The following is a 23,449-nucleotide window of genomic DNA, read 5'->3' as shown; positions in this document are numbered from 1 at the left end:
CTATCCCGGCCTGATGATGATGGTTTATGTTGGCGGATGGATAGCATCGCTTTTTCTGATTGCAGTATTGAAGACAACATAATATATCCAAATTTGCAAATTTACCATGTTTGAACATTTCTATCCAGGAAGTTGAGCTTCATCATCACTTACTTTAAAATAACTTTTCTCTCAGATCAGGTTTTTGAATGTTTTGAGCTTTTTAGTGAAAGACTGAACGGGCTTGATACCCAAAGAACCAAGGGAGGCATGCCACTCTTTGTTGAAGAAGATTTCAAACATTCCTTCACAACTTTATTTATTAGAGACTTTCATTTCCCTAAAAGCCCTCCTGTTGCATTATGGTTATTGAATTGGGTATAACCTGGAGTGCTCATGTATTCACTTTTCCATTTCAAGCAATGCATGGAATTGTCACAACAGGTAGGAGTGGAAGCTTGGCTGAAGCCGGCGTCCTGGCACAACAAAAGGTCTTGGCAGTGACCGCTATGGTGCTCGCAGGTTTTGGCAGCAGCAGGAAGAAATCTGAGTGTTTATGAGCAGGGTAGTGGAGCGAAGCGTATTGCTGAGGCCAGAGCTGCAATGTTCCTGTACAAGCCAAAAGCCCGGGCATGTCGTCAGTTCACTGACGTAGGGATGACGCTGCATTTTGTTGGTAAGCTAAACGGATGTCTTGTCACAATGAAAAAGAGAAATAACCAGACAGCGACAGCCCAAAGACGTGGACTCTATATGTTTTACAGGACAATGTCCTCTAATATTCAAATGCTGAAATTACTGAGGAGGTCATTTTCAAAGTAATGCACATACTTCTACACATGTTTTTAAAGTTGTGCTTTATTATGATAACCCTATTTCTGATCAGTCATCTCTGTTGGATGGGTTTCTCTTTTACCTACCAGCTCTGTTCAGACCTTTCTTCCCCTTGTCTTGTCTCAGGAAGTATAACATACGTGTGGAGGACATCATGGTCCGGGATGTGCGATACATCACCTTGAACTGCACTTATCGAGACCTTCACAACGTGCTGCTGTCAGGAAACCTCAAGACCCTGGCTCTAGTGGAAACTGCAGGTGAATCATGCAAACAGAGTTGTAAAACATGGAACAAACTGTGTGGACAAACACACTGAACCCCATCAGTTTGAGCATTTTATAGTGAATCATCTCAGTCACATGCACCCGTACGGGGGTTGACCTGTACCATTGTTGTGCGCATTGTGAATGTATGATGAAGTTTTCAAAAGTATAATTGAAATTACTTGCACTTATGATGTACAGTGTCCTTACGCCACACTCTAGTGGTTAGTAAGGTGCGAGTATTGGCTCCCTAGTGGCCGCATGCAAATGCTGCAGGCACAGGGTGTTGACGTGATACAGAAGTGACTGTTGGATGTTCACCCAAACTACACTCTGATTGATTAATTTTCTCATTTTCTAACAGTCAGGCTGCACATAAGATGCGCACATTTATTGCGTGAACAGCTCTAAGGGGATCCTTTTGCAGTCCACAGGATTTTGGGTGGTTAATAAAAATGAATAAAATCTGTATGAAACACCTGCGTCTTACCAACTGCACCCTTACTTACCCTTACATTTTGTGTAAATGTTCACTACAACCCATTTCCCGCAGCATGCCTGCAAAAAAAAAGTGTGCATGAACATTTTCTCTCTAGGGGTACACTGAACGGTCTACAACCTTGATATTGCGTGCAGATCACCTCTGTGGTGAATATGGGCTTTCTGCGGGACCTTGTTTTTTTATATTTTATTTATTTATTTTCTTAATAAAAACACGTTTATCATGTCAAGTTCAGATTCAAAAATGTTTTCCGGAATGAAGTAACAGACTTATTACTTATTACTAGAGTTCTGAGAGTTCTAAGAATTCTACCTTTTCTGGGAGTAAAAGCATAATTTGCAACTTTATCAATGTGTTTTTCTGAGATAGTTGATGATGCTAAATGTAAAGCTTGCAATTCTAGCCACATTAGCACAGATGGCATAGTTAGGGTTTTTAACAAATTTTATCTTTAGCAATATGTTTCTCTACGATAGTTGATTATTCTGAAGGCCATATTAGCACTTTTAGCTACTGTTCCCTTTTTTAGCACAATAGACATTTTTTAGACAAAGTGAATTTTGACTTTGAGGGGTGTGAACTGGCTGCTCAGCCAGTGAGGGTGGGTAGAAGGGGGTCGCGAGGGCTAGTAGTGCCTCCAGGCCATACGTTGCTCTTAGCTTTATTTATGTTTGGACTTATGTCAGACATCGTTTTTTTTTTTAATTCTTCATTATTACAGAGTTGAAACCCTCAATCAAGAGTCTAAAATCTGATCTGAAATCAGATCAAAAGTCTGAAATGTGATCTGTGATCGGGAGGAGGGTGGACTCTGTGGGATCTGTGCTGCAAAAGAGGATGAGGGCCTTAACTCAAAGCATCCTGGACAATCCCAGACATCCCATGCACAACACAATGTCTGGTCAGAGGAGCACATGGAGCAATAGGCTCCTTTCACTGCGCTGCAGGACAGAACGCTTTAAGAACTCATTTGTCCCTTCAGCTATTAGACTGTTTAATGAACCTGCCTGATATGAACTGATATTTTATTTTGTGAACTGTCATTTTACTGTTTTTTTATTGTGTGTGGTTGTGTGTTTTGCTACCGGACACCTATCTATCTGTCTATCTGTCCATCCGTCCATCCTTCACTCCAAACAAAAATAAAGTAAATTAGTCGGCTCATGTCGCAGCTTTTTTGTTTGATTTTATTTGACAAAGCGTCTCTTCCGGTTAGTAACTAGCACAGATTCTTCCGACCTTGGCGCTGTACTCATTAAAGGGATTGATTGATTGATTGACTGACGAGGCTGCCTGGATGAAGCTTGATCATGGCGCTGGTCACCTCACTGAAGAACAAATTCTCTGTTCCCACGTTCTTTACGCCTGCAATATGCAGGAACAATTAGCCGTGGCAGTTCTCCAAATACCAGATCAGCATGTGCTGTCACAAAGGCAATCACTTAAACAAACAAGCAAGCTTCAACATGCAGACACACAAATACAGATTCACACACAGTCGTATTAGTAATTATACATTTACTGTTGCATGTTATGCAACTGAGCCATGCTCTCTGCAGTGCATGTGTTTGGGATCCCCTGCAGTGCTCACATTCTTCACACCTTAACATGATTTTTCCAATTTTCTATTTCAAATGTTCCTCCCTCTCTGCCCCTCCATTTTCCTATTTGACCTCTTCATCTCACACCTGTCTCATATCTCCCAGAGTCGATGATCCTGCTGGGCTCCATTGAGCATGCTCAGCTCCAGTCGCTGCTCTCCCAGCAACTCGGTCGCTCCAGACGCCTGGAATACATCAGGGAACAAGCTGCTGCCGAGAAAAAGCGCCTGTCTATGGTGTCGAACACGGGCAGTGAGGAGGACTCTCACCGGGTCAGTCAGGAGGTCCGCTTCCAGGTGAGAGCCCATGCTCTGGAGGAAACACCTGACCCAAGTTAGTTCTGATACCTGTGCAGGTAAACACAGACAAATAGTGGTCAGAACAGCTGAAAGATTAGGGTGGAGAATATTTACACTTTGAGAGTGAAGAATCGAACCCTTAACTCTTTTCTACTGCCAAACTCTCTTCTGGGATGTTTTGCTTCTGCAGAAGATGCTCGTGAGGATCATTCAGAAGAGGCAGAATCTGTTGTGAAAGTATCTATAATGACAAACGTTCTGGGTTCCGTGTGCCTAAGGCAGCCAGGTTTCATGTAGATGTCAAAGAGAATTCCAGCTCAAGCTATTGATCCATCCTTCTTTCTTAAATTCTCTGTCATCCGTTTGGCGTGACGGGCGGAGCAAAATGCCCCGAGGCGCAGAAAAGGAAGGAAGAAGAGTGTTTGTGTCTGAAACTCATTTGATCTGAAATCTCCTCTGTTTTTTCTCTGACTTCACACCTTCAGTTGCTTCTTGCAATATTTAAAGGTTTGTGAGGTGACACAGTTTGTGCCCGTGTGATGATGAAAGTGGAAACCTCCCTCTAGATGGAGATCAATTGCATTAGAATGGAAAATTAATGATGGTCAACTCAAATCTTCAACTCTATTATGTCGTAAAAAAAATGCATGTCCCTGTGTTTCAGAAACTTTTCCAGACATCTGGATGGGAGGGGTATGCTGGCGGGGCTCACTGGGGATGCCCCTCTCTGGGTTCTCGTTGGCACCCGCCCTCCTCCCCGCTTTTTACTTGCATATTAGACACTCTGATTCATCTAGGGCCTTGTGGAGAGGGTCTGGTGGAGGGGGGCACGGTGAAACATCCGTGCTCACCTTTCGCTGGCCCCCCCACAATTTTAACTTCCTCTGTAGACACACACACTGCATGCTAGCAGCACACACACAGCAAATACACACCACTCACAGAGGGACTCCGGAGTGGGGGGCTTTGCGGCTTGGCAGCGGTGGATCCCCCCACACTGGTGACCTCCTATTTTACCTGCAGCACACACACAGCACTCCCACACCTCCATACATGGGTGGGGTCGGGGGGGGGCGGCCGGTCTTCACCCGCCTGGTCCTCTCAGGGCGGCCGGGCTTATGGGTGTCCTGTCGGCTGCGGGAGGGGTCGGGCATGCGGCGCTGGGGGTCGGCCGGCTGGGGGGGGGGTTGCTGCTTGGCGGCGGGGGTAGGGAGGGTAACCAGATGATTGTGAGTGTGTGTGAGTGCATGGGTAGGACCGACCTGGGGGCTGGCTCGCTGGGACCCTCTGGGGCTTTCCCTCCCCATCACAGAGAGGGGAGGGCACTGAGAGGGTTGGGGAGGGGGGGTCAGATATTATGGCGGGGGGGGTGGTAGTGCGTAGGGTTTTAGGGGGGTGGCTGTGGCTGTGGGTGCGTGGCGATCCCTGGGTTGCTAAGGTCGCGGGCCTGGGCTGGCTTGCGGGGACGGGGCGCCGGTCGGGTGGTGGCCGGCTCTTGGGTTCCGGGGGCCCTGGCTTCGTCCCTGGCCTTTGTCTCGGTGTCCGGCGCCCGGTGGCCCCCATGGCTGCCGCCTGGTACGGCTAAGCGCTCCTGTCTTGTGGCCTGGGGGCCGGACACTGGGTTCGCTTGTGCCTCTGGGCATTGGGGGGGCCCCTGTAGGGGGGCCCTCTCTGTGCCTGGCTGGTGGGGTGGGCGGTCCCCTCCTCCTCCCCTCCCGGGCTGCCTGGGTCCGGATGCTGGGAGGGCTTCTGGCCTGGGGGGCTCTCCTCCCCTCTCCTGGTCTGGCTGGTCTGGCTGGGTAGGATCTGGCTCCCTTTATGAACACACGGTTCACGTCGGCAGCATGCATGTATCTCCACCCCCACGTGCACGTGCACACTCCACACTGCTCCCTGTCTGCTTCATCCCTCCTCCTTACCTACAGTGTATTGATGGACAGTTTTTTTTTCTCGCTCATCTTAGTGTCAGATTTTCACCTTTGATGTAACATTCGTATTTCCAGCAGATCTGGTATAATTGTTACAGCTTAAATTAATAACTTAGTCAAATCAGTGCTTGTATCCCCCACCTTTTCACCTTTCTTCCTTTTACTCTCTTCCACCCTCCCCTCACATTCTTCCCCTCTCCCTCCCCACACACACTAAATGTAACAAATAAATAAAAAATAATACGACAAAAAGGGGTTTATACAAATCTACACTCTAGTTTCTTGAAGCTATATAACCTCTTTTTGTGATAGTAAAACCTGTCCAACACAAAAAGCCTTCAGCTCTAATCTGTTTGCTCAGCTGTTGGACAGAACAAGTTAAAAGAAAAGAAAAAAAAAGATAGGAAAAAAAAAAAAGAAACTTTTCCAGACGTTTTTTTGTTTTTGCAGATTTCTACAGAGGAGTCTTCCTTCAGTCCGACTCGTCCATCACCTCTGAAGCCCCTGAAGCCCGCTCTGAAGAGATCCAGTGTGGCTGAGAGACCCACCGAACTCCCCACTAGTAAGACACACACATTCACAGACAACCGCACTCTGAGGATGAGCCCTTCCAAATACATCTTAATCCTTGTGCTATGACCCCACCCTTACATTGACGTGTTCTCAATACCAGGACAAAGGTGGATAAAGGTGAAGAGGATTTCATGTAATCCATGGACACCAGTGAGGTTCACAAATCATTGAAGAAAAAAGGTTCAGCGCACTGTCTAGTGGGTCTAGACAGTGCACGGCCGTGGTGCAGCGGTAGGGCGGTCGACCCATGATCGTAATATTGCAGGTTCAACTCCCGCCTTGCATGCCCATGAAGTGTCCTTGAACCCCACCTTGCCTCTGGTGGTAGGCGGGCACCTGTGTTTGGCAGCAAAGCCGCCACCAGTGTGTGAATGTGTGAGTGAATGTGTGTGTGACTGGGTGAATGGGTCTGTGACTGTAAAGCGCTTTGTCCTTGTAGGAAGAAAGGCGCTATATAAGTATACGCCATTTACCATTTAAATTGACCCAACTCCCAATGTAAAAGTGCCTAGGATAGCACAAGGGAGTTTACTATTCAAATCTGCTGAGGAGAATTATCGTTGTGATCATTCCACATGTGAATTGGAATTTTGCACTAATATCTCTTTGATGAAAATACGTGTGACATACATGTGGTATGCTAAACTAAGCTTTATGGTCAAATACGTCACGTTTTAGCCACATCATTGTCTTTCTTTTTTATGTTTGCTTTAAATGTTGTTCCTTTTGAAACCAATCTTAACAGCTTTATCAGGTCAACGCTGCTCTATTCCTAATTGGGATTTTGAGACAAAAATGAACTGATGTCAAAATATGCAGTGAGGCGGCGCTGGATGGGCTGCCCATCTGCACCTGGGGCTGGGATCGGCCCTTCCCTGGCTCTGGGACGGGACGGGACAACCCTCTCGGGGCCCCCGGTCGCTCTGGGTGTCATCCGCTTCGGCTGCGGGGTCTGGGGTGGGGCGGGTTGGGGGGCTTGCCGGCCCTGTCCTGTGGGGGGGGCGTTCTGGGGGGAGGGGGGCCCATTATTGGTACGGGGCGGGGGGGCTGACGGGTCGGGGTCTACACTGAGGCAATCGGTGGTTTGCTTCGGCCGGTTGGCTGCCTCGGTCCCGTCAAGGCCTGACCAGAGCTCTTCTAGGGCCGGCGTTTGGGGGTGGGGGCCTGGGCTTGCTCTGGGGGGGGGCGTCGCTTTCTGGCTCCCCTTTCTCTGTGTGGGGTGGGTGGTGCCGGGCCTGGGGTGTCGGTGCCTCCGGGGGTGGGGCCCCTCGGCTGGGTGGGCCTGGCCCCTTTGCTGGGGGAGGGGGGCTGGGGGACAGTTGTTTGACCACCGGGGGACAGTCTACCAGTTGTCCCCAACTTACCCCCTTCCTCATATAACCACATATTAGGGTGAGGGGGTGGGGGGTCTAGCCTGCGATGCGCCTTGGGGGGGGAGCTACTTGGCAGTGGCCCCCCTCTTATGGTTGCCATATGGAGTGGGCCCCCTCTTTCGGTTTTATTTGCACCTTAGACATGTAGGGTCCTTGGTAGGGGGGGTGCTTGGACATCACTGCCAGCAAGCAGCAGATGTCCTCCTAGCACCCTACCCGCCAATTTTAACCGCACCTTAGACATTTAGGGCCCCTTGGTGGGGAGGGTGAGGGGACATCACTGTGAGTAATCAGGAGATGTCCCCTTAGTACCCTACTCGCCAATTTTAACTGCACCCCCCTTAGTACACACACCCCTCCCCCTTCAATATATACATTCCAACATAAACACACACACATATGCACACACACCCTGTCAAACACACATACACGCACACACATTTTGCAAGGAAGGTGGGACCTGGGTCCATCTGTCCCCTACCCCTTCCCTGGTGGGGGGTGCGGGCCCCTTGGCGACGGCGGCCGTGTCCCCTGGGTGCCGGCTTCCTGGGCCCGCCGGTGCTCTCTCCGCACGGTGGGGGGTTCACATTACACCTTAGCCGGGGGTGTTCGTGTCCCTGGGGGGTGGGTCCTGGTCCTTGCCCCTGAGCGCTGGGCCCCGCCAAACTTCCAACAGTGGCTCAGCCTGGTCGGGCCATATTTACAACACCCATTGTGGGCCCCCTTTTTTCCCCGGGGTTCCCCCCTCCTGGGCGGGGGCGGCGGGCCCCTGCCTTGCTCCTCCCTGGACCAACCGTGGGCCGGGTGGGTGGCTGCCTGGAGTGCGGAGCGGGTCTCCCTTGGGGGATCCTGGCTCGTACCTGGGATTGGGGCGGGGGGATCCCCGGAACTCCTGGGTGGTGGTGGGGTGCTCGTTTGGGGCTGTGGGCGTCCTTCTCCGGTGGGGCCCTGCGTTGGGTTCTCCCGGCGCGGCGGGGGGGCTACTCTCCTGGTTGGGCTGGGGCGGCGCTCTCTTTCCCTCCGCGCCTCCCTGCTCTCTGGCTCTGGGGGCCTCGCGGCAGTCCTGCTTGCCCTGGCCTGGGTGGCGGTCTTGGTCGCCCGGGGGGCGGTTGTTCCCTGCCTGTTCCCGTGTGGCGTTGGGGGGGATTCCTGCTGCCGCTGCTGCTGCGGCGGGGGTCTGGGTGTGGGGGTGGCTGGGCGCTCTTCCTCCTTCTTTTCACATTCCACCATCCATTTTAGAAGAACATAAACACTCACCTGAGCACAGGTGTTAGTTCACCTTTGCACTAATAGTTTGCATGATTGAATGAATGAAAGATTTCACACTAATTGGTTTAAAGGCAGAGGTATGCGTTTGTGAACACTATCTATTTTGTGTACATGTTGACATGTGGACATTTTTGCAGCTAGCAGGTGTGTTGATAACATTTGAGTGTGTGTGGACAGGCCCCGCCCTTTTTGTACTAAATTTGAACCTTACCGTATTGATAAACAACCAGTAAACCTGTCTGCTCTATGCTGCTTCATGGTCTTACCCCCCCCTCTCACTATCACCCCCCCCCTCTCTAACATCCCTCTCTCTTCTTCCCTTCTTTCATTTTCCGTCCGGTCCAACACCAAAGATTTACAAACATGGTTGAAATTAATAAAGTTTGGCCTCAATTACAAAAGGGGTTTATTCAGTCATGCCTTTGGTTTGTCTCAAGATTAATAACCCCTCTTGTTAAAGTAAAATATGTCCAACACAAGAGCCCTCAGCTCTCATCTGCCTGCCTAGCTGTTGGACAGGACAAGTTAAAAAAAAAAAAAAATATGCAGTGATTTGTTAGCATATTCATCAGTACATTGGGACAATAACTGATCTAATTTAGTAGCGTGACAGAAATAAAAATGTAATCATGTTTACATACGACTAAAAGTGCAAAAATGGCAAACGCATAGTAACACTTGTGCTATCCTAGGCACTTTAACATTGGGAGTTGGGTCATCTAGGCCCACTAGACAGTGCGCTGAACCGTTTTTCTTCAATGATTTGTGAACCTCACTGGTGTCCATGGATTACATGAAATCCTCTTCACCTTTATCCACCTTTATCATGGTAGGGAGAACACGTCAATGTAAGGGTGGGGTCACAGGATAGCACAAGAGTTAAAGTACGACTTGAGCTGCAGAGTCAGGAGGGAATTTGACACAGATTTGTGTCTCCTTCAGGCCCACATGAAAACTCCGGTATCGCGCTGAAGAACCTTTTCTGTGGCGTTCCAGACCCAGAAGCCCTGGAGGTAAGAGCGCCACGTCCTGAATGCATCCAGCGCTGGCACACGCACTCTGACTCACACTCACACGTACTGAGCGCCCACACAACCCTATGCTATCTCTCACATGCAGTCCTTCACGCTCTGCAGTACAGAGCCTCCCACTCAGGCAGGCACACATGCTCCAGCTGCCTCACTGTCCGACCTCCTCCATTTGGTCTCAGCTTTTCATGGTGGAGTACTTCAAACTGACCCCCCCCCCCCCCCCCCATGCACTCATCCACCAATAGTTTGATTCAATGACACACAGCTTTGTCTTTTTAAGGTGGAGCTTTAAGGTGTTTTTGCTGTGAATCTTGTGTTCTGCGGCACAGTGGAGGTTGGGTTTGTTAACATTGTGTGCTTGTCTGGTCACCTGTGAAGAAAAACAACAATGAGGAGAGCCCCTCGTCTCCTGAGCACAGGAGGCCGTCCAAACGAGTCCGGATTTCCATCGTGGTAAGAGATCCAGGCGAGCCGAACGCCTGGAAACGGCTCTGCTGCAGGTTTATCCACCAATCAGTCGGCTGTCAGGTTACAGTCATTTCAAAGCTAATCCCAAACGCCGATGGACTGAGATTAGGCTCAGCCGACGCCTGTCTGGGCCATCGTGCAGAGAAGAACAAATTCTGTGTTCTTTTCATTCCATGACCGCTGACATCTCACCGTTTCTGGTTCCTCACATCATGAGGAGTAACCTGTGTCTACGAGTCTGATTATACAGAACACCTGACTACCAAAGAGCCACTGGAGGCAGAAGCCTGTGCTGAAAAAGGCTCATGCTCTGAAGGTTAAGAAAGTCACTGCCAGAAGACAGGCTCTGCAGTTTCCTTGATTTAGAACTTCTTTAAAACTCAATTTTCTTTTGAGTTTTTCTATGTTGACAGATGTTTTTCTGCAAATTCTGCAAAAAACAAACCCAAAAAAATTTTGAATTATTGTACCACTAATTTGCCAATTTTAAAAGACATTCCAGGCTTGAATGAGTTTCATAGTCAAATAGCTGCCTGTGTATGTTAGAGCATTATTAATAAACCACCAAATAGTACAAATTTATTTTTTATATCAGTTAATGTTTGCATTTTTTTAAAAACTTTTAGAATATGTGAAACCCAGAAGAGTTAGAATTAAATTTACACTGTAGAACTTAAAATCATGCAGAGCTTTTCTTCTGGCTTTCACACATGTGGAAAAAGAGCTTTTTAGATACCCACTCTAGCTTCTTAGGTTCCAAATACATTTAAAAGAACAAAACTTTTATGTAAGCAGAAAAATAAAATTGCAAAAAAGAATTATTATTTAGGCTTTTTTGTTGTAATACAGGCTAACGGTGGTTTTACGGTGGTCAAGTGTTTTGCAGGATCATTGTAGAATCAAGCATGCCGTTCCGTCCATCACCAGCTGAGTCACCTGAGGCGTCCAATTAGTGTCTGCCTCCCAGAGCAGGCCCCGCCCTGTTCCTGGAGTGACCCAGCGATCCCATTTCATCTGTCTTAAACTGATTTAAACATGGGAAGACACTCTGAGTGGGAAATGTTTGTTTGAGGATTTCTATCGGGTTTTGTGGCTGTTGAACTGCATCATTTAGGAGACAGATGCATGATGCATGAAAAAAGACTGCCCAAACCGAAACCTGGATGTTTCTACCTGTCCTTTTACATACCAATGCATGATTTTATTTAAAAAAATAATAATTCTGAAGTGAAATCACTCTGCCAAATCAGCCATCCTTGTATGGAAACATAAAACCAACAATTTCAACTGATCAAAAACCTTTGGGCGTCACGTAAACGTGGATTTGCTCAGAATACATTCATCCAATTGGAAACATCAATGATTGAATACAATTTTTTACTCTTTACATTAAATGTCATTTACTTAGCAGGAGCCAGGCCTAAAGAGTTTCCCTTCGGTGAGCATCTTTATTTCTCCAAACGTTTGGATCAGTGTTTAGACGCAAACACACAACAGTTGTATATTTTTAGTGTATCCCGACACATGTTTTGTCATATTTTAAATTGTTTTGACATTTGGTGATTTATTAGCTAAGCTTAGTTAGTTTGGGGATATTTTCTGGATAAGTGATGGCCTTGTCCCAGCAGGATATGCCCCCCTGGACCTCCTCAGGGAGGCATCCAGAAGGCCACCTCAGCAGGCCTCTGTAAACTGTCAAAATTTAAAGTCCCACTCTGATCCTCTTTTGATTTATTTTCAAAGTTTTCTCAGGGGACTTTTAATTATAGTAATGTAGTTTTTAGCCAACATTCAAAAATGTGTGTCATTTTCTAGGACATAGTTTCTGCAGAGCAGCAGTAGTTCATTCAGAAAAATTAATCTTCCCATTACTGTTGCCGAGAGCTCAGAGCAGGGGCTTGTAGCCCGTGCGGCATTTTCTACTTTTTCAAACTTGATTTTTCGAGTACCCTCCTGATTCACAACAATCTGAATAAAGAAAAGGTCAGAAATGCAATGTCAAGCTTAATATCCTTTATATATTGTCCATCATCAGAAACGACTTTAAGAGCATGTTAAAATCCAAAAATATTATTTTCAGCGGGTCTTTAAACAGCTTTTACACTAAATGGACTTTTTGGAAAAGCTTGTAAAAACCAGCAGAGTCGAACCAAAGACAGTCATTACTCCTATTTAGGCGATTCACTTCACAACGGATATTTTTTTAAAGAGTCAGCAGGAAATTTTTGAATTAGTTGTATCATGACTGATGGTTCAGGTCTCCAGCATTTGTCTTCTTTTATCCTTTAAATCACATTTGTGTATTCTTCATATCGGATGGTATTTGACGGTAGCAGATCCATCAGTACGAGTTGGTATCGTCTCTACAATTAATCCTGGAGTTTTAGCTGTTGCTTGATGAAAAAACAAACCTGTGGAAAAAGGACTTTCAGTGATTCTTTGACTTTTTAGCAGAAATACATTTTTGAAATACATTCATAGACTTTAAAAATGTATTCTTTTGTCATCTGCATCACTTGATTTTATTAGAAGATCTCAGGCAATCCTTCCTTCAGATTTTCATATATTGTTCTGGTAATATAACTACATTAAAGCTATAATGTGGACTGGAGGCAATGAAAGTCCTCCATTACTCTAGCCTTTTCAGTCCATTCCTTCAGTCGTTTGGGAGCATGGCCGTCGTGTCATTTTTCTTCTGTTTCCTCAGGGTTTGTGTGGAAACACGCAGCTCAAAGGTGATGAATTACATGGTTTTAGTGTCAAATTTATGGAAAAAAAAACAAAAAATCCAAACGCAGACAATATTGCATTCTTTAATCATGAACTGTGTCCCGCAAAACTAATATCCAGCTGTGCTTGGAAATTATATCTTTAAGCAATAAATTACCACAAAAATTGTCCAAAAATCCAACAGCGAGGGTTTTTAATAAACTGTGGGGCAGAGAAAATGGAATTTAGTTTAAGTTGAGAGGAAAACACAAAGTTTGTGATCATGGGGAGCTGATTAGGGGGTGTGGAAAGCCCAGAGGCTTCGCAGTGACAGTCACTGTGCATCAATAGACCACAAAAGCATTTACATGGAGCGGCAACTTCACCTTCGAGTCAATGACAAAAGGCAGTTTTTTGCTGTAATGAAAGCGATTCATCAAACAAAATGCGTTTGTGTCGCTCATCACTGTGGGAGGGCAGGATGTCTGGATGTCTCTAACAAACGTCTCTGCTGCAGCACCGAGTCTGTCTGAGAAGGTGAACACGAATGAACCAGCCTATTGCAGAAACAGAAGGTCACCGGTCCTGAGGAGGTTTATGTCCAACAAATCCACATGTCATGTTAAACCAGCAGACACTACAAGCTGGATTTCAACTCAGAATTAAGAGTTTTTCAGATGTTGCTTTATTTTTGTGATTCATTAGACACATTTGTGGCTTTTTGAACTGGATCAGACAGTTGTTTGTTTTTTATCTGATGCATCAAGTGTTCAAAGAAAGTTTTCTGGCTCGTAGGGCCACCTTAAGGAACGCCGTGAAAAAAAGAATGTACCATTGTTATGTGTGTGGTAAATGTATCATAAAGTATACATGTTGCAATACACTTCACTGAGCGATCTACTACCTTTATGGTTTGTGTGGATAACCTGGGTGCCCCGTACAGGTTTGACCATTATCCACCCATAAGGGCAGTTGCGACTAAAGCATAGTACAGTGTCAGATGAAATTCAATTGATTCAATTTTAATGTGTCAAAAACATTGTTTTAATTTGAAAAAACCATCAACATTTGACTGCATTATCACAGTTTTTTGGTGATCTATTATTTCAGGTCAATTGGTTTAAACCCAAGTTTTGCTTCAAAAAGATGGAGGTCTGCCCTTCAACTCTCCTGGGCTCACCCTGTTTATTGACTGAAAGTGCTTGGTGTTGTCATAGCAGCAGGTTGGACAGACTTTTATCAGCCTCAAAGGTTTCCACTGATAAACATCACAGGACGGCAGTGCAAGTAGAAGGACTTAATACAATCAGTATCTAACAGCAGGAGCAGCTTTGAGGTGATGCAGAGGAAGTTGGTGTTCGAGAGAGAGCCCCATAAAAGCAGAGGACCCTGCCCCAACACCGTCATGACGTAGCAGTGATTTAAGGTGGTAATACAGCTTCAATTGTGTGGTGAGACCTATAGAACCTGTCCAATAAATTTGTGGATGTGTTAAAGAGGCCAAAAGGCATGTTAGTTATTACTGCCCTGCAATGAGCTAATAGGCAATAAAGAGTGTTGCAGACATATAATCATGTCTATGTGCAGTAATCTAAGCCTGTGGGTTTTTCCTCTTGTCATCAGGAGTTATGAAAGTTTAAAAGCTTACGAGGCTGAAAGCTTTGCTGCTCCCTGCATGACCTTAAATCTAGAAAAACATGGACCTCAGATTGCTATATTAACCAATAAATTCAGCTGACTTTGTTTCTATTCATATCTGAGGTCATTTAACAAGAATAAATGGAAGAAATGTGTATCTTCCTTATTTCATTTCTCTCTATTTTATTGTTTTAATTTCTTTTTTGTCTTCTTAAAGATGTTTCGGGGACCTGTTTGTGTCTCTAACATCAGACCACACCAGCCAATTCCTTCCTTTGTCTAATACAGACTGAAATATTGATGCAGAGTAAATGACACCAGTAATCTGTTGCACAGAATAGATGCTGCCCTGCCACTCCTCGCCATTTTTTCTCATTATTTTTCCAGCGGCCTTGGCTCTACCTCCTTTTATTATTGATGACTTGAGTGTTTTGCACTGTTTTGCTTAGGAGGGTTTTCTTTCATTTGTCATTATGCATTTATGTGTTGGTCAGAAGTTGCGTCCTCGTTTGTTTTTGTCACGTTAAGGCTGTTGCGTGTGCGTTTGTGTGTCTCACAACTACAGACCTGAAGGTGTGCTAATGACTGTATTTCTTGGTTAAAAAAATGACTTTGCTAAAAAATTAAAGCTTCTACAGTTGAGTTGTTTGTAATCCTAAACTTGTATTTAATATACAAGTCTGAATTTGAAAGTGTTGTCGTTTGGTTTGACGATCCACAAAAAACTTCAGCGTAAACCTATGTAAAGGCATTTACTGGTGCCTTGTCTAGTGTTTTCAGACTTCCTCTTCCTTGTTTTATTTTGGTTTTGAAGGTAGAAATGAGCACCTTTTGTGAGATAAATGGGAACAAAAACAACCTTATCATCCATTGAGACAACATCTACAGGTTGAGCGATGTGAGTTGACGTGAACAGACTGCTCAAGTTCCCAGAACATCTTTCATGCATTGTTCAGGCCGGACAGCACGTCTTTCTTAGAATGAAGTCTGCTTTGAGCTAATGGTCATTAGGAGGAACTCTGAGAAGAGGCAGTGAACACGTAAGTCTGGGAGCAGATCAGAAAACATCCAATTAATAGTGTTTGATGAAGTCTTTGCAGTTTACAACATTTCAGATTTCCTAGAAGATCATAGATTCTTTAGAGACCTTTGCTGGTCAAACTTGTATTCTGTCTGACTGATGGGAAATTAAAAACATAAACTCAGTAAGCTTATAATTTATTAAGATTGCATAACCCACATGTGTCAAACTCAAGGCCCGGGGGCCAAATGTGGCCCGCCATGTCATTTAATGTGGCCCGCGAGAGCATACAAGTTTTTAATTTCTTAAAATATTTTTTTTTTGTAATTGATTACATAATAATTATGTTTACCTGCTGTTGTATTTATTCAATGTTTGGTGGTCTTATGTTTGTATGCAGACAAATTGTTGTCATTAAACCATCAGTTGGATGCAAAGCTGTGTGCAGCCTTTTTTAGTAAAATGTTAGACTGTAATACATGTTATTTTTAGCTCAGTTTTCTGTTATTTTACTTTATTCACTTAGACAGGTTGATCCTTCATTAATGGAGTTATGTGGGTTTTAATGAGCGGACAAAATGTAAAAGGATTTAAGCTAGAGTAACAAGCAAACATATGTTCTCGATGTAACTGTTTTTGTCACTTTGGAAAGTTTTAATACATAAATAGTGAGTTATTTAACATTAAGGAGTAGTTAGATTTATTTTTCATTACATTTAGTTACATGTATAAGTTATATCTGGCCCTTTGAGGACCGCCACTATGCTGATGTGGCCATCGGTGAAAATGAGTTGGACACCCCTGGCATAACCCATTGATGGAATGAAAGGCAGAAAAACGTCCAGAATGCAGAATGTTGCGTCTTCCTGAATCATTCAGAAAAAGAAAATGTAGGAATGATCATTGAGGAGGAGGTGATGCTCCTAATCGGTCTGAGGGTTTTTAAATCACACCACCTTTCTCAGACTCTTCAGATGGCAGAAAAATGATTTACTAGTTGGTTTGAGGACAGATATATAAAGAATGTTTTAAACTGTTGTGTTCTTCTGTAGTACTTTGTGTACGGATTAATCCACAGACAAAAATATGATATAATCTGGCTTGTTTGTAAATCAACCGGAGCATACTATCCAACGGCATCCACCATATTGACACTCCGCACACCTACTGTACATACTGTAGATGCATCACATGACCACATACTGTATGCATCTAAACATATTGAACACATCAAGGATCCTTAGGTCAAATGCATCAGGACCTTGATCACACTGTAATGAAATGTGAGAGGATTCAGACAAAAGACATATGAGCAATCAAAACAAGATATGAATTTATTGCTCCTCTGTTTAGAGGAGGTTTAGAATCTTTACCATTTGTTCTTCAGAGACTCGTTATTTCTAATGTGAAGTCTTCATCTTAATGTCTGAAACCTATTTTTTATTTTCCATGCAAATGAAAAAAGGTTCTGCCCTAGTTTTCTGAATAATTGTGCATCAGCCTGAACATAAAGTCTGGAAGCTGAACTCACACAGCAGCTGCACTGGATCAGCAGATAGCAGCTTATTAAACTACCTCTGACCCCCTGTAGCAGTACACAAATGACCAACCAGAGTCATTACAGCGACACATCAGTGTGTGCTTATACACACATACGCACATGCAGCCGCGACTCCGCCTGCCTCACTAAGAGCAACGTTTTATAGTCTTGCTGATTTCTCCCAGTTTGCTCCTTCATAAGTTTCTGATTTGAGGAGATCAGAGATGGATCCAATAGTTCTGCATTTATGTTTACAGGGTGGTGATGGAAAAAGAAACCATGAAACGGTTGTAGAAAAGTGGCCAGTAGCTGTAAAGGAGAAGAAAAACTTAAATATCAAATATACATTGAATGCATTGACTTGGGCAAAGATTAAAAGAAAAATTGATGTTTGGTTTTTATCTACCTGAACTCACCTTCCTGTTCCTCACTCCTGTCTGTCAGACAGATTGGTTGGATTTACCACTTCTCTGGTGTGCCTGCACTATGAAGGACTGTGTACATAGTAGTGAAAACAAAACTGACTCGAAAATCCCAGACGTTTTTTTTTTTTTTTTGCAGAAACAGCTTTCTCAGTTGGCTGGGGGATTTCTTCTAATGATTATCCTTCATGACTGAACGGGAACTTTCTTTGGGTTTAGGATCAAGCTACTGGAGTGTTTAAAAAGCTGTGGAAATAAATCTAGGTTTTATCCCATTTCTAAAATCTGTTCTTTTTGTAGCTGTTAGATAATAATTAAAACAGTTTTTCTGTCACTGTTGGTGTCGACTGACTGAGAGATTATTGCTGTTTGAGTGAAAATACTGTAGATGACAGTAGGAGAGGCAGAATAAGGGAAGGATGTCAACTGAACACACACATCATCCAAACACACTCACAGACTCCGTCATATAAACACAAATAGGGTAACTCCATCTCCCAGACCCACTTCATCAAACACACTCACTCCATCACGCACCCTATCACACAAAGCACGCACTCTACATCCCAAAAAACAAATACTTTTTATCGCACAGACACACACTCTACATCTCACAAACACACTTCATCTCGTACATACACTCCATTACACACATACAGTCACTCCACAACACAAAAAACATACTCTTTCCATCTCACAAATACACACAATCACGTACACATAAACACACAGGACAGCTAATATTTTTGAAAGCATCTCTTGTGCATTTACAGTTTCATCTCTGTGTTTGGCAAACATAACACATTTTTTTCCTCTATTTCCTCTTCCCTGTATGTTTTACCATTTTTTTCATTCATTAAAAGCAGTTCTAGCAGGTAAATATCCCCACTGCCTCACTGAAATGTTCACTTGAGTGTTAGTATGGAGCATTTATCAGTCAAACAGTGATGGAAAGTCTGGTTTGTGTCCATCGTTCAACTCTCTTTAGTTTGTCTATTAAACTGCCGGCACGTCTGGCCTCTGCCTGCATAATGATCCTGTAGGGCCCCTCTCTGCATCCCACAGCAACAGTTGCTAGGGTTACCAACAGGTCGACCGCCACAGCAATGAGGATAAATGAGCTCCGAGCTCCCATCATCCTCCGGGTCACGCTCACCCTCCTTCTGTTTCCCGTGCACATATGTTCCGGTGCTTTCAGTAAATACCTGACTAAACACTCTGAAATGGTATGTTGCTACCTGTTGCACGTGCACAAGGGTGGGCATTTGCATTTTTCAGTTGGAGACCTGCAGCTGCAGGTCCAAACCAGCTTGTGAGACATTTTCTGTGGTGATGCTGTGTTAATTTGAAGCCGTGAACTCCGAGCTCGCAGCAGCTTCATTTTTTATAATCATCATCTGCTCTGACTTCTCATACATCACTCCAATGTAGTCGCTGCTTCTCATGTCTGGGTGGAGGCACCAGCGAAACATCGCGTTTGCATTGGGAAGAACTACAATTTAATTTGACAAAAATGCATTTGAGATTATAACACACTTGGGGCCGTCGCTCGTATTCATCATCACACTCCATTACTTGTCTATTTGTGGCATTCACATTAAGGTAGTTTGTTTCTGCGCATTAACGGCTGATCTGAGCTTCATCCACTAATCACTCTGCTGTTGCTTTTTGTCCTCAGGACGATGGAGACGTGGAGGATGACATGACTCTCAGGGAGGTGAGAACATGCAGCTGCAAACATGTTAAAGAGCTTTACACCTACCGTTCACAGCAGGCATTCTTTTTATTCACGGAGGTGCCAACTGTTTGAAAATTGATCATGAAGGAAAGATTAATAATTGCAATGTGTTCCCAGCTGGATTTTATATGATACCATCTCTTTCATATATTAGAGTAGAGCTGTGAAAGAAAAAGCCTGGAGCTAGGTTTAGAATATCTGCACCGCTTAGGCATTTCGCACCTTGCCTCTTCCAATGATAGTGGACATGTGCTAGTATTTAGTAGAAAAAGAAAAAAGTAGAAGAAGCCCCTCCCTGCTTGTACAGTGTAGACACCATGGGGCTATACTCGTGTTCAAAAAACTTGCGTATAGTTCGTTCTTGAACGTGCATCACATGCTTGTGTAAACTGATGGGAGAGTTCTTGTTTTGAGCTGCTTGCTCTGTTGAGGTTCCTGTAAACAGGAAGTCTGTTCTGCAAATGAACAGCTTGCTTTAGAGAAGGTAAAGGGTCAACCAGGACTTTGGTTAAAAGTAAAGAAAACTTCTAAAAAGACTAAACCTAAATGTTATTGTAAGAAGAATATTCAAGAATGGATGCTTCTTTTAAACTCATAACCCATTTGATAGGTGCTTTTTCTGTTGATCTCATCCACTCACTTTAAATGATGTTCCTACTGTAAATCTTTGAGAAACATCATCAGAGGAGCAAAATTGTACACAGGCCCCTTAGAAATAAGTTTAAAGAAATTTAACCTATTGGCAGATTTTCTTTAAAAAAGCAAAACATTTGCCAATGTGGTAAGAAAAATGGTCTTACCAAGAATCCTTATTTTAAGAAAGAAATTCAAGTCACTAAGACATGTTTTCTAAAACTAAGATTATTTTTGCTTTTGAAAACCTTTCTTAATAAGATTAATTTTCTTGCAAGAGAGAAAAAAGAAGATAATTTTTCTTGAAGCAATGTCTTTTTACTTTCTTAAGATTCGATATTTGTAGTGTATCAGTTTGTAGAATTAAACTCCTGTGATGCAGTGAGCCTTCAGAGATCCTTTGTCTTGTCTGAAGTCTCTGTTTGCTCCTTGTGACTTCTCTGTTTTCCAATATGCCATGTTGGGAGCTAATATTTTTTGAAAATGACATTATTTATAATTCATCCATCAACAGTACCTTTCATTTTCTCTTCGTCTGGCCTCTCCACCCCATGTTTTTTTTCAGTCTCATGTTTGTTTTAATCCCTAAAAGAGTCCCCCTCTTTTCTGATGATCATAGACTTTTCTCTATCTGAGCCATAATCTTTATTTACTGCAACTGGACCAAAGCATCGGAGATCCCTGAAACTGATGTGTTTGTTGTTTTTAATTTTCAGATCACAGAGTGGGAAGAGAAGCAGCTTGATGAGCAGGTCAACTTCAACAACTGCAAGATTGACCCCGCCCCATTCCAGCTGGTGGAGCGCACGTCGCTGCATAAGGTTTGAAAACAGCTGCTATTTTTCAAATGTGCAGATCCGGAAGGCAAAGTAAAACCAGAACACTAAGGTTTAATTCCTGTTAAATCCAAACCCGGCCCTCAATAAGGAGGGCTCAAAAAAGGCTTAAGGGGAGGGACATTTGAAACCATCGCCAGTTACTAAAGGTTATTCATGTAATCAAACACTGTTCAAGAGCAAAAACTTAAGAGACTTAAATTCCGTTTATCTACTGTCTGTCCATCCATCCATCACTGGGGTATAATGTGAACGGGTCTCCAATCCATCGCAGTGACAAACTTAAAGGCAGAAAATGTTCCAGACAATGATAGCTCCTCAGAGTCACCAAGCATAATAACCTAGATTACGTGTTAAACTGAACGTTTAGAAAATGTAGTTCAGAAAACATTAGAACTGAGGTTGGACTTTATTCTTTTCAGAGAAACCTAAAATCAGATCAAATATAAAGTCGTGGTTCCTTTTAATTACAGTTGAAGCCATGAAAAGAAGACTGAGCATCTTCATCATAAAATCTGGTTAAAACACTTCTTTACATCAAATGAAGGCTTTTATGGCAACCCTGTTTGTCCCAGTGAACCTTCTTTTAAAAGAGTTTACTTTTGTCCTGCAGTCAATGGCAAAGGTTGGACTGTGTCCAAAGGTGATGGAAGTCAGGCTAAATAATATAAAACTTCTGTCTTTGAAAGGAGAAAATGTGATTACAGTGGGAAAAAAGGGGAGGTGTTGGTTGTTGGTTGTGGTTTTCACTGCAGCACATTTCCACCCTGGAGGGGATTTGGTCTTGCAGGTCTGCATTGCTGAATTGAGCGCATGCACAGAGGAACTTTAGCTCGCCAGCGGCTGTGGCACCACCTAATGCGCTCCATTCATAATGCTCCCTTCTCTCTCCATCATGCTCTGAAGTCTGTGAAAACTCTTTAAACATTTAACAGTGGGACCTGCACCGTCTCACACCCCCTTCTACCGCCTGCAGCAGAATCATGCTGCTCTCCTTCAGCGAGGGGCTCTTCTGCCACCGTCTGTGTGGCTCACACAGACAGGTTGCAGAGGACGACTATGTCCCTTGAGAAACAGCAGATGAAGAACCTTCATCTACTTGTGTTCTTGGTGTTTGCTGCTCCAGAATTCCAGTTGCTTTTCTAAACAAGAACTGGGTTTCCCAATGATCCTTTTCTGCCGTGCATGAAGTTGGATTATTAAGCCTTACTCACCTGCATTCAGACAATGGGATGACCTGTGTGGGCGGAACAGAGTTTTGGGTTGTCCCAGTCCGTAGTGGGTCGTAGAGAGGAGCGGCTGCATCTTGGGGGGGGTGCAGTTTTGTCTTGCAGTTCCTTTGAGACATGCACGACCACCTCAAGGGGCGTCATGAAAATTGAACCAATGTAGTCATTGTGGTAAGTGTATCATAAAGTATTGAGGATAATTTTTTTTAAGTGATTAAGTGAGGATAATGGAAGGTACGTGCACTTATGATATACAGGTAATGCTGTCATATGGTGCTCTTACACCACACTCTGGTCATTAATAGGGTGTGAGTACTGCTGCACGCACTAGGTGTGCATGTGATACGATAGGATGTCCATTGTTCACACGAACTACCGTCTGATTTTCCAGTTTCTTCTTTTATTACAGTCAGGCTGCATGCTAAGAGAACACACTTATTAAGTGAACAGCACTAGCGGGCTCCTTGCACAGTCCAACACCTGGCTAAGGATTTGGGGCAGGGGTTGAAAAAAAAGAAAATTTCACCTACTTCACCCTTACTTACCATTAAGTGTTGTATAAAAGTTCACTACAACGTGTTGCCTGCAAAATAACCATATAAAAAAGTGGTTTGATATTTGGTGCGGGTCTCCTGGGTTCCCCGTACAGGTTTGACCGTTTTTCACTGCAGACAGCTCGTATTCACTCGCAAGGACAGTTTGCTTAATGGAAGCAACTCCAGGCTTTAGTGGAAACCTGGTGATGAGTCAAACTACAGCTGCCTGTTGCCTAAAAGCATTCAAACTTGGCTGTGTGAATCAAGCTTTACTGTCCCAAATGGAGAAAATTTGCCAAACACAGAAAAGGATTGTAACTTGAACCCAGCTGGCACCAGCACTGAGCTGCTCTGCTCCATCCCCGCAGTTCACTGCAGTTATTGTTACTGTATTGGAACAACACATCTCTGATTTGACTGCAACACCTCCAATAAGATGGATTGGAATTATTTTGATTTGGATAAGAAAATGGAAACTGGATTCCAGGAAAAAGCTTCAGAGTGCTCGTAATCCCAGAATATTCAACAATACCCGAAATACACACCTCATTTTGAGCTGGGAGGAAGCTGGTCTGTTCAGAGAAAAGCTACACACTCATGAAATCATGAGTGCTGCATTAATGCCTGCAAACCTTCCTCACTGTGTCAGGGAGGAGTTTGACATTTAACAGTAGAAGAAGAAATGTTGAGCAGCCGAGTTACACTTCAACAAGAAAGTCCGAAAATTACTAAGGAAAATCGCAAAAATTGATTTCCAATCAAACTTCACATCTGATAAAACAACTTCAGGTTTAAGGCCAAGTCACCAGTCCAAAAGGCAAATGTTTAGTTGGTTGTTTGGAGAGTTGATGCTGCTGGCAGGAAATCAGCTTAGTATGTTTCTGCTCAGAAATATTCAGACGTTTTTTTTTCCCTGAACACTTTGTTCTTCTGCAGACTCACACCATCTTCTCCCTGCTGGGCCTGGACCACGCATACGTCACCAGCATTGGGCGGCTCATCGGCGTCGTCTCTCTTAAAGAGG

General features: G+C 44.0%; 1 protein-coding gene across 7 annotated transcripts in view; it reads left to right on the top strand.

The window, feature by feature from the left end:
• The window catches only part of LOC101159603 (chloride channel protein 2), a 116,314-nt gene that overhangs the window by 88,324 nt on the left and 4,541 nt on the right, over positions 1-23,449 (top strand). For 3 of the 7 annotated variants that reach the window (XM_023961219.1, XM_023961222.1, XM_023961223.1), the window contains 9 exons: positions 940-1,073; positions 3,288-3,478; positions 5,860-5,971; positions 9,567-9,637; positions 10,034-10,108; positions 11,532-11,561; positions 19,132-19,170; positions 20,541-20,645; positions 23,362-23,448. In XM_023961219.1, coding sequence (XP_023816987.1) covers positions 940-1,073; positions 3,288-3,478; positions 5,860-5,971; positions 9,567-9,637; positions 10,034-10,108; positions 11,532-11,561; positions 19,132-19,170; positions 20,541-20,645; positions 23,362-23,448 — 844 coding nt within the window. The remainder of the gene's footprint in view (positions 1-939; positions 1,074-3,287; positions 3,479-5,859; positions 5,972-9,566; positions 9,638-10,033; positions 10,109-11,531; positions 11,562-19,131; positions 19,171-20,540; positions 20,646-23,361; position 23,449) is intronic. The other 4 variants (XM_023961221.1, XM_023961224.1, XM_023961220.1 and 1 more) reach the window with 3 other exon arrangements.

This window comes from Oryzias latipes, chromosome 13 (genome assembly GCF_002234675.1).
Source record: "Oryzias latipes chromosome 13, ASM223467v1".
Taxonomy (NCBI): domain Eukaryota; kingdom Metazoa; phylum Chordata; class Actinopteri; order Beloniformes; family Adrianichthyidae; genus Oryzias; species Oryzias latipes.
The sequence above is the reverse complement of the archived record's forward strand: the minus strand, read 5'-3'. Positions and strand labels throughout refer to the sequence as shown.